The 16,672-nt window shown below is 43.4% G+C and overlaps 1 protein-coding gene across 1 annotated transcript; it reads right to left on the bottom strand.

The window, feature by feature from the left end:
- Window positions 1–12,316: 12,316 nt before the first annotated feature.
- Kcnj11 (potassium inwardly rectifying channel subfamily J member 11) lies at window positions 12,317–15,312 on the bottom strand. Its single transcript, XM_026398987.2, has one exon. It carries the CDS (start codon window positions 14,604–14,606, stop codon window positions 13,434–13,436), a length of 1,173 nt encoding a protein of 390 aa, XP_026254772.1. The 5' UTR covers window positions 14,607–15,312; the 3' UTR covers window positions 12,317–13,433.
- Window positions 15,313–16,672: the final 1,360 nt, after the last annotated feature.

The raw sequence follows: 16,672 nt of genomic DNA, 5'->3' as shown, positions 1-16,672 counted from the left end.
TCAGTTTGTTGAGATCCACAAAATAACTTTCTGGGATTTTAATTGGGATTGCATTGACTCTGTATATCAGTTTGGGAAGAATTGACATCTTAACAATATTGATTCACCGTATCCATACACACAGAATATCTTTTTATTTATTTGTATCTTTGGCTTCTTCCCTGAGTTTTGTAGTTTTCCCATATAGATCTTGTATGTATTTTGACAGACATATCTAATTATTCCTTTTCTGGGAGGAGGATTGTTCTTAATATTATTGTATTTTTAATTTCAAATTTCAATTGTTCATCATAGGTTATATGCAAACAATTGTTTTTGTATATTCATTTTATATCTAGCAAACTTGTTGTAATCACTTATGAGGTTCAGAAGACTTTTTTGCCAATATTTGAAATTTTTTTACATAAATAACATTACCTATGAACAAATTCAGCTTTATTTTTTCCCAATCTATATGCATTTTATTTATTAAAAAATCATATTCTATTAGCTAGGACTTCCAATATAGTGTTGAATAAAAAAGAGGGGTTAGAGGGAGCATCTTGCCTGTTTTTTAAATTTTATTTTCTTATTATTGAATAATGACATTAGTTGTAGGGTTTTTGCAGTTGTTTGTTTGTTTGGTTGATTTGTTTTTTAGAGGAGGAAGTTTATTTTGGCACTTAGGGTTTCAGAGTTCTAACTCCATAGAGCCTGACTCCATTCATAAGGGCCTGAGGTAGGGTAGAACATCATGGTGGAAGAGTATGGCAGAGGTAAGCAGCTCAGAACATGGCCATCAGGAAGCAGAGAGCAGTTGGTAGATGTTCTTTATCCAGTTGAAGAAGTTTCCCTTTATTCTTAGATTCCTGAGAGTTTTAACCTGTTAAGTACCAAGTTTTAAATTCTGCAAACAGAATCATTATTGCTCAATTTAAGACTTTATAGGTGTCCCACATCTGGGATGATTAAACAGAATGGGTTTTAATATGAATGCATGTTGGATTTTGTCAAATATTTTTTCTGCACTGTTGATTTGTAGTCATATAATTTTCCTTCTTCAGTCTGTTGATATAAGGGATTACATTAACTGATTACTTTTCTATCTGGGAAAAATTCCATTTGCTTGTGGTATATAATTCTTTCAATAAATTGTTAGATTATTTGCTATTATATTGTCGAGAATTTTTGCATCTAGTTAAATGAGAGATATTGGTCTGTAATTATCCCTTCTCATAATATTATTATGTGGTTTTAGCAATAGGCTAATACCTGGGATCATAGAATGAATTAGGATGTGTTTCCTCTACTACTTTCTGGAAGAAGTTGTAGAAAATTTGTGTAATTTCTTCTTTAAATGTTGAGTAGAATTCCTGGTATTTTCTTTTTTTGAATGTCATTAGTTATTTATTCAATTTCTTTAATAGGAATAGACCTACCCAAATTATCAATTTCTTCTTATGTGAGTTTGAGTTTTGGTAGATTGTGTCTTTCAGGGATCTGGTACATTTAATTTAGGTTATCAAATTTGTTGGCATAGAGTTGTTCTCATAGTATTCTTGGATTTTTTTGGTCTATTTTTTATTTCCTCTTATTTCTGCATGCTTTAGTTTTTAATTTCTCTTTATTTTCTAGCTTCCTAAAGTAGATATTTATAATTTTACCTCATCTTTCCTCTTTTTATGTAATTTCTCTTTTGCAATATATGCATTTGATACCATAAATCCCCTTATAAGCACTGCTTTTGCTCTATCCCACAAATTTAGTCAATTGTATTTTCATTTCACTTTATTCAAGATATTTCAAAATCTTCTTCTATGACCCATGCATTATTTAGAAGCATGTGGCTTATTCTACTGGTAATTTGGGATTTTTCCAGCTATCTTTCTGTATATTGAAATATAGTTTAATTTCATTGTGTTGTAAGAACATACTTAGTATACTTTCTATTCTTTAGAATATGTTAAGATGGCCAGGCTCTGTGGCACATGCATGTAATCTCAGAGGCTCGGGAGGCTGAGATAGGAGGATCGAGAGTTCAAACCCAGCCTCAGCAAAAAGCGAGGTGCTAAACAACTCAGTGAGACCCTGTCTCTAAATAAAATACAAAAAAATAGGACTGTTGATGTGGCTCAGTGGTCAATTGCCCCTGAGTTCAATCCCTGGTCCCCCTGCCCTCCCCCAAATATGTTAAGATGTATTTTATGACTCAGAATGTGATCTATTTTGGTAAAATGTTCCATAATTATAGTATTTTATAAAAGTCAATTAGATCCAGTTGGTTGGTGGTGCTATTCTGAATAGGAACTGTTCTGACTGCTGTTATGCCTACTGGGTCCATTAATTAATGAATATGGGTTATTGAATTCTTCAGTGGTGATAGTGGATCTCTTTTGTAGTTCTCAGTTTTTTGCTCATGTATTTTGACAGTTCGGTGTTAGATATATATATGTTCATTAAAGCTTGTGTTTTGGGGGCCAGGCATCGTGGTGCATGCCTATAATCCTAGCAGCTTGGGAGGCTGAGGCAGAAGGATTGCAACTTCAAAGCCAGACTCAACAACTTTGCAAGGCCCTAAGCAACTTAGCAAGATTCTATATCAAAATGAAATATAAAAAAGGGGCTAGGGATATGCCTCAGCGGTGAAGCAATCCTAGGTTTTTCCAGCTATCTTTCTGTATAGAAATATAGTTTAATTTCATTGTGTTGTAAGAACATACAAAGTACCCCAGTACCAAAAAACCTCCAAAAGACTGTTTTTTTTTGAGAATTGATTACTTTCTTTTTCAACATTTTAATTTTTAGTTGTAGTTGGACCCAATACTTTTATTTTATTTGTTTATTTTTATGTGGTGCTGAAGATTGAACCCAGGGCTATTTTTTATGTGGTTCTGAAGATTGAACCCAGGGCCTTGCACGAGCTAGGCAAGAGCTCTACCGCTGAGCCACAACCCTAGCCAGAGAATTAATCACGTTTATCACTAAATAATGTCCCTCTTCATCTCTGACAGTTTTTCTTGATCTGAAGGCTACTTTGTCTGAAATTCACATAACTACACAGTTTTCTTTAGATTAGTGTTAACATAATATATATTTCTTAACCTTTTTACTTTTAATATACCTGGGCTTTCATATTTAAAGTGGGTTTTTTATAGAAAACATATACTGTATTTTATAGAATAGTTATTGTTACCACAATTATGTATATTCGTTAGAATTCTGTGCATCCTAATCTTGCAGCAAAGACAGTGTAGTAATAAACAATTATTAAGTAATAACAGCACAATTGAAAAAAAATTAACATAATAGTTGCACCCCACTTTTTTGCAAAAAGATGTGACAAAAAATCTGTGATGATTATGTGGTGAAATACTATATTTGGTCTTGGTTTTTAAAAATCCATTTCTATAGTCTCTGTTTTTTTATTGATTTTAAAAAAAATAAATGACAGTGGGATGCATTACAATTCTTATTACACACACATATATATAGTCTCTGTTTTTTAATTGGAAGATTTAGACTATTCACATTTAAAACAATTGTGCATATTGTTGGATTAATGTGCGCCATTTTTGTTTTCTATTTTTTTAAAATAAATATTTATTTTTCAGTTATATATGGACACAATATCTTTATTTTTATGTGGTGCTGAGATCAAACCCAGTGTCTTACACATGGTAATTGAGTGCTCTACCTCTGAATCACAACCTCAGCCCCTTGTTTTCTGTTTGATATACACATTCTTTTTTTCAATCTTTCCCTCTTTTTATACCATCTCTGTTTGAAGAAACATTTATATGATTTTTTCCTTCTATCTTTGTATATCAATTATACTTTTAAAATGTGCCATGGTTGCCTTAGAGTTTATAATGTGTATTTACAACTCACCTACTTTCAATTAATATTCTATTGCTTCATAACAGAGCATTTCTAATTCCTCCCTCCCATCCTTTCTAATATTGCTGTGATTTATTTCAATTATACATATGCTGTGATCACCTGATACATTATTGCTGTTATTATTTTGAATAATTATTAAGGACAAAAATTTTAAAATTTTATTTTACTTTCATTTATTTCTTCTCTGTAACTCTTTCTTCCTTTATGTAGATTTTATTTTCTGACTAATATCATTTTTCTTCTCTCTGAAGAATATTTAATCTTTCTTTCAGAGCAAGTCTATTAGTGACAGGGTTCATTTAGTTTTTGTTTGAGAGTCTTTAACTTCACTATCATTAATTTTGGGAAATTTTCAGCCATTATTTCTTTGAAGTCTTTCTCTTGGTCCTTTTTCTCTTGTTCTTTCCATGAATGTATTCTATACCTTTGTACTTAATCCCATATCTTTTGGATATTGTGACTTTTTAATTCATTTTTTTTCTCTTTGCATATCAGTTTGAGAAGTTCCTACTGACATCTTCAATCTCACCAATTCTTTCCTGGTCAGGGTCAAGACGATTGACAAAACCCCATCAAAGGCCTTCTGAATTTCATTTACAATATTTTGATTTCTAGCATTTCTTTTTGATTCTTTCTGAGAGTGTCTGTCTCTTTTCTTCCATTACCCATCTGCTCATATACATTATTTACTTTTTTCCATTAATTACCTTAACATTTTAATTAGTTATTTTTCCTTTTTCCTTTCTACTACAAAAAAATAGATACTATTATTTTAAATTTCCTATAAATTCCAGAATCTGTGTAACACCTGAGTCTGGTCACTAAGTTTGCTTTATCTTTATGTACTTTTCAAAATGCCTTGTAATCTACTGTTGAAAGTCAGGTATTATGTATCAGGTAAAACAAACTGAGGCAAATACGCCTTTCTTTTTTTCTTTTTGAAATATTGGGGATTGAATGCAAGGACACTTTACCACTGAGCTGTATCCCTAACCCTTTTAACTTATTATCTCACTAAGTTGTGAGGCTGGCTTTGAACTTGTGATCAGCCTCCTGAGTCATTAGGATTACAGACATGCACCCTTGCACCTGGTGCAAATAGGCTTATAGTGTGGGGGGTTTTATGTTAATTTGGTCAGAAGTTGATCTGTGTTTAATATTTGCTGTAGTTGTTGGTGCTAGAGGTTTGGTGTATGCTAGTGTCTTTTTAAAAATCCCCTTTTCTGGCTGTCTTTGCGTTTCCCTATGTACTCCTTCTTAAATAGACTATGTGTCTTGCAGGTCTCAGTTGTAATTCCCCACTTTCATACTAGAGTCCTGTTGAGGTGGTGGTAAAGTGTTGGGGAGACAGAGTCATAATCTTATGACTAAATTTCATTCTTTTAATGTCCTGAGCCCCTGGGCTATGACCTTTAGAAACATCTCCCCCTCCCCATCACCACTTTGTAGTTGATCAGGACTGGAAGGACTGGCATTGACTACTTGCTCTTCATTCAGATCAAGATAGGTTCCAGCAAAGTCTTTTCTCTTGGGAACATTCTTTGTTATGGAGAATTCTCTTGGATGTATTTTTAAATGATTAGTTTCCCCTGTCTGAAGGAGGAGGAGATTTTTCTTGAATCTTCACTATGAGAACCTGGTGGTGTTCCTGGAGGTAAACCCATTGAAATTCGGTAGCTTTCCTATGACTGGGATCCAAAGAGGTTTTCACTCTTAAGCTTGTCCACCTCATCCTTTAGCAATTCATTGAAGTTACTGTTGAAATACTTCTACTAGTTTATGACTTCAGCAGTTTCTACTTAAGGTTATTTGATCTTGGTTGTAATTCTCTGAATCTGCCTGTCTTTCTAGTTTTCAGGGTGGCAGTTTGCCCCACCACCTCAACTCTTGGATGGAGCTACAAAACTTATTGCTTTGCAGTTTGTGAAGCCTTTGTTCTTATTAGGAGGATGGGAGTGATGATGACTTACAAGGTTTTTACCTGTCAGATGGGAAACTGGAAGTAAACAGCTTTGAAAAAGGTGGTTTATTTTTCTCTCACACAAATGGACTAGCCCAGGGCGGGTATGGTAATACTGTGACCATCCTTTTATCTTGTCACTCTGCCATCCTTAGCATGTAGCCTCCACCTTATATTTGGAAATGGATTTTTTCATTCTTCAGCCATCATCATTTGGTATTCCACCATTGTACAGGAATGATGAAGAAAAAAGGGAGATAAGAGTTTTTTTTTCTTTAAGGCACCCTTTTATTCAAGGATACTTCCCAGAAGGAGCTCTTGGTACTTTTGATTATATCCAGAACTACTAGACTCTAAGTTTACATGGCTATATCTACCTGGAGTACAATTTGGGCAAGTTGTCATGTGGAGCTAAATATGCTTAGAATTAGTAGTCTCTATTACAATGATGTCCCAAGGCTTTCTTCAGATTCTGAAAGGTGTCTGATAACAAACAGTTTAAGAAATCCTGCTTTACAAAAATATTGGCATAAACACACCCAGAATATGAGACCTATGCAGTGTCCAATTCAGTTTACTTACCTTTGCTAAAGGCTTGCCTTGGGTCAGTCATTGGGCTGATAATAAGGAGTCCTTATCTACCCTCAGGGAGTTCCCAGTTTGGTGTGGTGACACTCCAGCTCATTGTTGGGCATGGTTGTAGTATTACCTATGCCCCGCAGTCTCCCTCTTTAAAGAATGGAATCCTATGTTTCCTGTCTTGCCTGGCTGTAGTAGCAGTGATGCAGAGGTATGTAGATGTGGTAGAAGCCAGTTACTGCAAGGTGTGGGAGAAGAAAAGGGTAGTGGGATGCTGGGTCCCACTGTTTGACTTCCCCAGAGAGCATATTGATTTCGGAGCAAGCCACTGTGAAACATAATGAAGAAAACATATTGTGTGTAAGTCAAGTGGGTTCTACCCAGAAACCATTAGCATAAAAAAAAGCGGACCCAGAAGTTTCCCTAGTACCAGGAGATTTCTGAGGGCATCAATTCTGAACCCATCAAGAATGAGGATGGTACATTTGCCATACTAGCAACTTGAAGCTGAAGTCCTCTCTGGAAGATAGGGGGACCATCTACTAGTGTGTGGTATGGCACATATCCTTGCACAACCCCTAGACAGTGAACTACACACTGAATATTACAGGTGAGCATCTTCCTGCACATTTCCCCTACTTTTAAGCTTATGGGTGTGTAACTTAAAACTTTGGTCCCCAGGGAGTCTAGGGTCTTTGTCTAGGGGGTGATGGGTAAGGAGAGGAAGTGTTGACTGAAGAGAACAAGCTTTGGTCTGGTTCAAGTCAGCTCCAGAGTTAGCTGCCCACATTAGATCCCTAAACCAGGGCAGATGGTCTGATTGGTGGGGAGAGGTGATAGTAGTTGTCAGATGGAAATAGGGCTATTTGTCAGCTCATGGCAGCTTCAGTGTTCTGGGTGTCTATGTAGCTTGCACTGGCTGCTGCTAGAGGAATAAAGACAAGATCCTGTCCATGGCTCCTGAGGATAGGGGTTATCAGGAACCAGGGACCAGCTCCGCCAGGACCTGCCCTTCTAGTCAGGCTCCATGTCCACTATGAACTCTTGACTGAAAGGTTAAATCAGTAGTCCTGTCTTATAGGCTGTGTCCCAAGATGAGGAGGCCACTGTAGGATGGTCCTGAAGATGCCCAGGGCTTTCTGCAGGCACATCAAATCCTTAGGATAACACAATTTACTGCAGAACCCCTCTTGCTAGTGGGGTGGGGTTTTTTGAGCTTACATACTGGTTGCCTTGGTCATGGCTCTGGTCTTGGATAGGATGACCCTGTGGATCAAATGCATCTTCCAGAGCTGAGAGGTGTAAGGAAGGTAAGGGCTACCTAGGGACTCTGAGGGATGTGATCTGGATGTGCCAGATGGCTCCTAGAGGGAGAAAGGAACTGTTTCTGGAGGTAAGGGCCAGAGGTATGTGTGAGTGGGGTGTGCAGGATGTATGCGGGGGGGGGGGGATGGGGAGTGTGAAATTGAAACATGCTCTGTGTGGATGGCATGAGGGGTTTGTCTGGGTGATAAGAATATAGATGATAGAAGATGGTGTGGTATGGAAACTTTGAAGATGAGTGTGGTATGTGTATGAGGTGTGCAGTGTGCAATAGTGTAATTTTTCTGACATGTGATAAATACTCTCATGTGTGAAATAATACACGATAGGAATAGAGGTGCTGAGATATGTGGCAGAAGGTGGGTGGTTAGATCTCTGACAGGGAAAATGACATTAATCACATAGATTCTAGTAGCAATTTTGTGGTCCCTTTGGGCCTTGTGAGTAGGTTTCATTCTTTCCCCTGTTTTGGACTGATTGTATCACTTGCATTTTATTGTTGTAAAAGGTAAGGAGTTCCTCAGTAAAATGTAGCCTTGAGTCTTGAACTTGGCTCCTAGAGTTCTTTTTTTTTTTTTTTTGAGAGAGAGAGAGAATTTTTTAATATTTATTTTTTAGTTTTAGGTGGATACAATATCTTTATTTTTAAATTTTTTTTATGTGGTGCTGAGGATCAAACCCAGAGCCTTGCACATGTCAGGCGAGTGCGCTACCACTTGAGCCATATCCCCAGCCCTAGAGTTCTTGATCACAGGAAAGACTGTAGGCTGTTCTTAGGATTGAAGCTGGGATATTGTGTGTGTGTGTGTGTGTGTGTGTGTGTGTGTGTGTGTGTTCTGATGTGTTGGGGAAGAACTTTCCCATCTGATTTCCATGTGCTGCTTTGTGAAGCGGGGGAGACACATTGAGGAACCTCCCTGTGTCTCTCCATATAATATGAGGTTCACAGTGAATTGAACCTGACCTTATTAGTTCAGAGATGAGGTCTTTGAACAGTGTGGTCTGCATTATTCTCATACCTACAGAAACTGCTGGCTGAGACAGGGAAATTCCTTCCCCTACTTGCTCATATTTTATTAGTACCTCAATGGATTGACTTACCACTAGATCTTACTGGTTTGACTGAGAATTCCTGACCTTCACTAGAAGTTTCTAAACTCAATCCCCAACTATGGCCCAAATAGCAAATAAAATAGCACAAGCGTTAGAGGCCCAAGGGACCAATGTAAATGTGTTGGTTAAAATGGTTCTAGAAAAACACATTGCTATCAAATATTTATGGGCCTGCCAAGGCAAGATCTGCAAGAGTATAAATACTTCTCACTGTAAATGTGTTAGGGAGAGCTATCAGTCAATGAAAAAAACCACTTATCCAAGACTGATTCAAGAGATTTATTCTCCTAGTTGGATCTAAGCTAATGAAAAAACTGGATCTAAAGTGGTTTTCAAATGTTTCTTGCAATATTTGTGATTACTGTCATATTTCTTGCCTTTCTCTGATATCCAGATACTATCATGACAGACAGACATATGGCAATGACACCACTGAAAGTGAAAGAGAAGGCTATGATCAGCCTGGGTCCAGGGGTAGCTTGCACAGACAGCTCCATCCTACACTGTGAAGAGCAGGCTATGCTCTGATCTCAGTTACTTCATGAGATACAGAATAGTGGTTTGCAGGTTGTGCCTGACCCTGAGTTAATCCATTTTAGAAAGCAGTAGTTTGCCATAAGCTACTCCATTTTGAGACAACTGCCAAGGTAAAATGATTCTGTACTTTCTTTGTACAAGGAAACAACTACTATCTGTCCTGTGCTATTGGTAGATATACAAAGATCAGGTGAGTAGAAATAGAATGACAGGGAAGAAGGAAGAGAAAGAAGAAGGTAAATGAGATGAATTTAGCAAAATCATGTTATATTTATATATAAAGATACCAAAGGGAATTTCATTTTTATGCATATATAGAAGAAAGGTAGTTTAATAAAGGAGAGAAGGGAGAATAAGAGGAGAGAAGGGGGGCATAATGGGGCTTGAAATCAAATTCCTTGCATGTATGAGTTTGTAAAAATTAACCCAATTACTATATAATTATGATGCTCTAATAAAAATATTTTTAAAAATCCTTTTCTGACCATCTACATTGACTATCTTTGCCTTCTTATCTCTCTCTGCTTGTGTTCTTGGCTCAGCATACTGGAACCCTGCAGCCACGTTAACTATTTCTTAGTTTTTCTGTGATCACTCTATACATCATTGTGTGAAGTATATGATTTGAATGTTAGAGATATTAGAAATTAAGATTGGAATGGAATAAAAGAACTTGTGTTTGCCCAGTTTATGACTATCAGGTTGGTTTCATAACAAGAAGTGGGTAGCCTGACTTCCCTCATCTGTGGAGCTCAGGACGAAGGCTTGGGACATGTTACACCATTGATGTAAGTTGGTGACAGAAGTTTAGCAGATCTTCCCCCTCTGGCTGCATCATCACTGACTGGGAACAGAGTAGCCTGGAAGGCAAGGAGCCCAGGGCTTATGCAAGCAGGAGGAGGAGGGAAGGTTCACCATACATGTAGCTCAGAGAAAGTATCTGTGAGGCCCCTCAGATACTGGGTGTTTGGAGCATAATCTGCACTGTCATTTAACATAGCTGAGCCTGCTGTCAGTCTCAAATCTGGGACTCAGAGAGACCCTGGGAACTCCCGAGTTACACTATATATTTTGATCATGTGGGGGCAAGGATGGCTTTGTCCAGCTATTGAGGAACTTTCCAGCTTCTCTCTAATCTAAGCCTGAAGGCTGGGGATCTCCCTTAGAGTGGTCAGAAATGGAAGGACCAGCAGCTCCAGTTTTCCGGGATCATGTAAGTCTTCCTTGTGGCCAGAAGGTGGCGCTGAGACCCCAGTTCTGCAGATGTCAGGCTTCACCAGCCACTTAAGGTCTGTGAGGGATTGGAGGAAGATTATTCTGGATGGGACTCCAAAGATGCTGTGACCAAGGGGCTCCTTGTTAGTGACTCTGGCCTCTCCCATGGCCTTAGGGTTTGACCAAATTAAGTTCCAAAAGCCAGACCCTCAAAACTCAGGGCAGACTCTGACTAGTTTTTCAATCTCTTCTTTGAACCAGAAATGGGTCAGCTTTGCAAGGAAGGGAATCAGTGCCAGGGACTATGTGGGTGGAGGAAGAAGAAAGTTTATAGCTCACACAAGCAGCAGCAACTACCTGGACCCCTTGGCTTTCTCTTGGCAGCCTGTGACAGACCCTTACTGATCCAACCACAGCCCAGTCTGCAGGCTTCTTTTTAGTAATGACTCTGGCTTGTGGTTTGGTACATCATCCATCCATCTGTCCATCATGCATTCATCGATTCCTTCACTCAGTACCTACTCAGTGTCAGACCCAATGTTGAACCAGACACAATTCCTAATCCCAAGGAGCCATGAACTTTGGGGTCATAAACATAGGCAGAGGAGACTGCTCAGGGAAAGGACAGTTTCTCCCCAGAGAAACCAGGAAAGGCTTTGAGGAGACATCACTGGGTCTGAACTTCTATGGATTTTAGCAGAGATGAGGCCTGGGCAGCTCAGGCAAAGGGGAAATCATAACGAAAGGCTTGAAAGTCAGAACCTCAGTTATGTGCAAGGAGGGGACACACAGATAGTTAGGGAACTGGCTGAATCAGGGTGCAAATTATTCTGGCAAGAGAACAGTGGAATGTAGGGTAGAAAGGAGTCAAGTCCTGAAATGGCTGGCTAAGAAGTCTAGCCTGGATCCAGAAAGTAATGGGAAACTACTGAAGGGACTTCATGTGGGAGGAAATGATCATAACCCTTCTAAGACCACTTATATGGCTATAGGTTGCCACAACCCCTCTAATCCTGAGCTGGAAGGGACACTGTATAGAAAGTAAGACTAAGCAAAGAAATGTATCACTGTAGTAAACTATAAACACACTTTCTCTCTTAATGCTTGCTTGGTCAGTTTTCTCATCTTATGGTTGATTTGGAAGCAATCACAACAATTAACTATTGAACACTTATTACAGACCAGGCACTTTGACATTTACATATGCTTTTCACTTACGCCTACAGTTCTATGAAGTAGATACAGTTAGCATAGATAAGGCAACAGAGACAGAGAGGTTAAGTTACTTGGCCTAAGTCATATAGCTACAGCCAGGATTTGGACCCAGGCATATGTCTGGAAAATTCACCTCCCAACCACAACCCTTATGCCTGTAATGACCCTGCTCCTCTCCCTAGGTACCTTATCTTCCAATAGATCCCTGGGAGGGAGGCAGGGCCCAGGGCTATAAGGCCTTCTGGATTCCAACAAAAAAAAAAAAAAAAAGAAAAAAAAAAAAGAGGTAGCTAGACTGCTGGCAGTACTAGGTCACCTGAGGAGGGGGAAGTGCCCCTGAGCTGGGGGAGGAGGAGCCAGCCTCAGCTCCCTTTCCTGGCCTCCCTGCTAGGGCTCACAGTACTTCTTGAATGTGGGGTGACAGCTGCCAGCCCCACCCTCCCTTTCCACCAGCATACTTGCTGCCTCCCCAGCAAGAACAGCCCAGAGTTTAGGTCATGAAGGGGAGGCTTTATTGACAATGCAGAAGGCAGAATTCTGGGCAACGACACACAGCACCACTCCGTGAGTACAGGCTCTAAGAGTCCTGGCTTGGGTCAAACCCATCAGGACCAAGAGCCTCTTCACCTCAGGGAGCTCATACCCCCTACCATTCAGAACTTTCAACACTTTTTCCAGCAACTCAAAGGCACTCCCACCCCCAGATGTCCTCTGGACAAGTGAGTCACAGCTGCCATTGGGAAGCCAGGAGCAGAGTTCAGTCTGAGGCCCATTGTATGTGGTAGCCACAGGACCTCTTTTCTCAGCTCTCTGTGCTTGGCATGTCACTGGCTGCCTAGCCCATTCTAGCCTCCCAGGTTGGTGACAGAATGGGAACAGCAGCCCCAGCCCAAGGAGTCCTCTCTGCAGAGAGGGTGAAGTGGGTGAAGGGCAGGGTGCTGGGCCCATCTCTTGCTCCCTAAGCTGGGCTCAGCAAAGCCTTCTTCTGTTACCCTATCCCTGTTGGGTCCCCCTCCTGGGCTGAAGCCTGCCGGTGGAGAGAAGCCTTGCTCATCTCAGCCTACCCCCACCTGTGTAGGTTCCACAGCTCCAGCCGTGGAGCTGCAATGTGCTCTCATCACCTGCCCTCCTTTGCAGATGGAGCCCACCCCTTAGCCCATCACTTTTTCAGGGACAAAGTAGAGCTGAGGCCTGGTCACAGGGATTTCCTGGGGACCACAGAAACCAGAAGGCAGGCTGCCAGTTGGGGATTGATTTCCCCAGCCACCTGCCTGCTGGTATTAGGCTGATCATGGGGGTCAGGACTGGCTGGAGACCCAGCTTTAGGGTCTAGTACACCCACAGTCTTCCCTTGAGCAGAGAGAGAGGGATAAGCCAGTCCTGAGCTGGGCTGGAGGAGCAGGGACAAAAATAACCCAGTAAGGGCTCCTGCTGAGGCCAGAAATAGCATAGTGACAAGTGCCTTGCAACACCCTGGGCACAAAGCAGGGAAGGCTGAGCTGAGGAGGGTCCAGGCCTTCACTTTGCCAAGGGGCCCACACCACATCCACTCTACCTACCATACCAAACTGCCTGTGTGCACATGCACATGTGGGGACCCAGGGACCATGACTTAAGTCAGGGCATCTGGAGAGATGCTAAACCTCGGTTTGGCCTTGGCCATGGCCACACTGCGTTTGCGCAGGGGCCCGCGGGCAGAGGCGAGGGTCAGGGCATCCAGCAGGCTGCGGTCCTCATCAAGCTGGCGGGCTGTGCAGAGTGGAGTCGGCACTTTAATGGTGTTGCCAAACTTGGAGTAATCCACAGAGTAGCGGCCGTCCTCCTCAGCGACAATGGGGACAAAGCGCTGGCCCCACAGGATCTCATCAGCTAGGTAGGAGGTGCGGGCTTGGGTGGTGATGCCTGTGGTTTCTACCACACCTTCAAGGATGACAATGATCTCCAGGTCCTGGTGGTGGTGCAGGTCACTGGGTGCCAGATCGTAGAGTGGACTATTGGAATCAATGACATGGTAGATTATGAGCGGGGCCACCAGGAAGATGCTGTTGCCACCCACGCCATTCTCCATGGGGATGTCCACCTGGTGAAGGGGCACAACTTCGCCCTCAGGGCTGGTGGTCTTACGCACCACCTGCATGTGGATGGTGGCACTGATGATCATGCTCTTGCGGAGGTCACCCACGCGGAGCATGAAACAAAGGCGGCCATGGCGAACAGCAATAACAGCATGCTTGCTGAAGATAAGAGTCTCTGCTCGCCGGTGCGCCTGCGCAGTCTTCATGAAGATGCAGCCCAGCATGATGGCGTTGATCATGAGCCCCACGATGTTCTGCACAATGAGGATCAGGATGGCCAGTGGACATTCCTCTGTCACCATGCGCCCACCAAAACCAATGGTTACCTGGACCTCGATGGAGAAAAGGAACGCGGATGAAAAGGAGTGGATACTGGTGACACAGGGCACTATTGTGCCCTCATCAGAAGCCAGGTCACCGTGGGCAAACGCAATGAGCCACCAGACCATGGCGAAGAGCAGCCAGCTGCACAGGAAGGACATGGTGAAGATGAGCAGTGTGTGTGGCCACTTGAGGTCCACGAGCGTGGTGAATACGTCCTGCAGGAAGCGTCCCTGCTCCCGGATGTTCTTGTGGGCCACATTACAGTTGCCTTTCTTGGACACAAAGCGGGCCTTCCGCTCTCGAGCCCGGTACCTAGGTTCTGCAGGGTCCTCTGCTAGCCGTGTCAGCACGTACTCCTCAGGGATGATGCCCTTGCGGGACAGCATGGCTCCGGTGACCCCAGGGAGGGGTTTCCCCCATGGGGGGCACAGCCCTGACCTGGCCTAGGGTCTCCCAGGCACCCTCTCACCTTGGGCTACCCTCAGCCTGGGCTATCTTCACACCTGAGATGGCCTGTCCTTCCAGATCCGTCTTCACCTCCACCTGGATCCTGACTCACTTCTTTACACCAGCCTCACCCTTCAGCCTACCTGCCCATTGCCTAGTGAGCCCTCCAGCCAGGCGGCCCTGGATCCCCACACAGCTCTCCTCCACACCTGGGCCTCCTCCCAACATCCCTCTGGTCCCCCAGCCTTCCTTTCTCAACCCACCTCAGAACTTAACACCTCCCGATCTTACCAACTAGCGAGACCTCGCACAACCCCCCACTGTTCTGCCGCCCCACCCATTTCTGTCCCAGATCCTCTCCAAGCTCCAGCTTCACGTCCCGACTGCCTCTTCTAGGTATGCGCCCTCTTTCCTACCCCATTCCTCCCCTATCGCCCCGCCGCTCCCGGGATCTCTCTCCAGCTCTTGTCCTCTCTGTCTCCTTGGGATCCTGCGCCCTCCGGAGTCACCTCCCGACCCGGCTCAACTCCGGATCCCCTCGCCTCCCGCGCTACCTGGCTGGGCTAGCTCAGAGTCGAGGCCTCCCGGCTGCTCGCCGGCCGGCCGCACGCACGCCCGCCCCGCGATCCCCGCCCGCCGCGCGGTCCCTGCCCCGCCCGCTTGTCGCCGCGGCACCTGCTCCTGCTCCTCAAGCCACAGCCGTCGCCTCCCCGCCCCCTCCCGCTGACTGCGTGCTGGAGGCCGGCGGGTTTCCGTCAGTCTGTCGGTCTGTGGGTCCGCGAATACAGACCAGTGCAAGGTGCGGATACAAGATTAAGGGCGGGGGTCGCCCGAGGAGCAGAGTTGGGGACTGGCCGCCAGGGGGAGCCCGACCTATTTCTGAGCGGGAGAGGGGACGGGCTTAGGCGCAAGCTCCGCCCCTAGCCACCCCCTACCCTGCCCCTCCTTCTCCCATCTCAGTCTGTCCTTGGGGCTTTGTCCGTCCAATTCGACTGACAGATCATATGAGGTTCCAATTTCACTATGAAATTGGAGGGCGCGGAGGGAGTCATCATCTGTCCTAATCTGGGATAGCAGCCGCTGTCGCCCTGGTTCCCCTCTCTCTTTTTACCCATCTGCAGTTGGGTCATCTCTGCCTCTAGAGAGGCTCTGGGTTTCCAGGGAAAGGAGGCACTGAGAGGTGGCGCCACTATCCCAGAGCCAGAGGCCCCTAGGACCACCTTTTCTTAGTCTTAGATCCCTTGAGAATCCGAAGACTCCAAATCTTTCCCATTAAAAAAACCAAAAAACAAACAAACAAAAAACTTCAATAGGATTGGGAGCACAGTCCAACACCTACCATAACAATGCTCATGTTGTAGCCCCAGAAGCCTGGGAAGTTCCATCTTCTCTATCCCAAGAGGCCCCAGCCCACCCTGCATTTTAGAGGATGTGAACTACTGGCACTTGCTTTACACTCCTCATGTCTGTAGCCTGATTTATTTCAATATAAGTAATAGGAGGTATCTGGACCTGAGTTGTTTTAGAGCTAGCTTAGACACTGGGGTCCCAGGCTTTTGTCTGGACATGTTTCTATTGTAGGTATTGTTGGTTGTTGGAACAGTAATGGCTTCATTTGCTCCCTGGGGCTCATATCCTTAGAGAAGAATCCCTTGGACCATGCATGGTCATCTGTTATCTGGCACTAAGGCAGGGGCTTTGACCCTCTTGCAGTTAAGCCCAAGGACCCTAGGTTTTTACTTCAGGGCCTGGCAAGCCAGTACTGCAGGTGATATGTAAATTATTATAAAATGATATGTAAATTAGCACCTGTCATTTGTTGACTGAGGGCAGGTGTGCACTCCTATTTCCTGATGCAGATGAAGTTAGTACAAGCTGTTGTTTTGGACTCTCCAGGGTCTGGGGCCTGGCAACTCTCAATCACCACCTGGCTAATTGTGATACTTGCACTGTTCTTACTTTCTGAAGGACCACCATTCCCCACTTCTGAATGTCCTTGCTTTGG

The sequence above is a fragment of the Urocitellus parryii genome, chromosome 4 (assembly GCF_045843805.1).
Source record: "Urocitellus parryii isolate mUroPar1 chromosome 4, mUroPar1.hap1, whole genome shotgun sequence".
Classification (NCBI taxonomy): domain Eukaryota; kingdom Metazoa; phylum Chordata; class Mammalia; order Rodentia; family Sciuridae; genus Urocitellus; species Urocitellus parryii.
The sequence above is the reverse complement of the archived record's forward strand: the minus strand, read 5'-3'. Positions and strand labels throughout refer to the sequence as shown.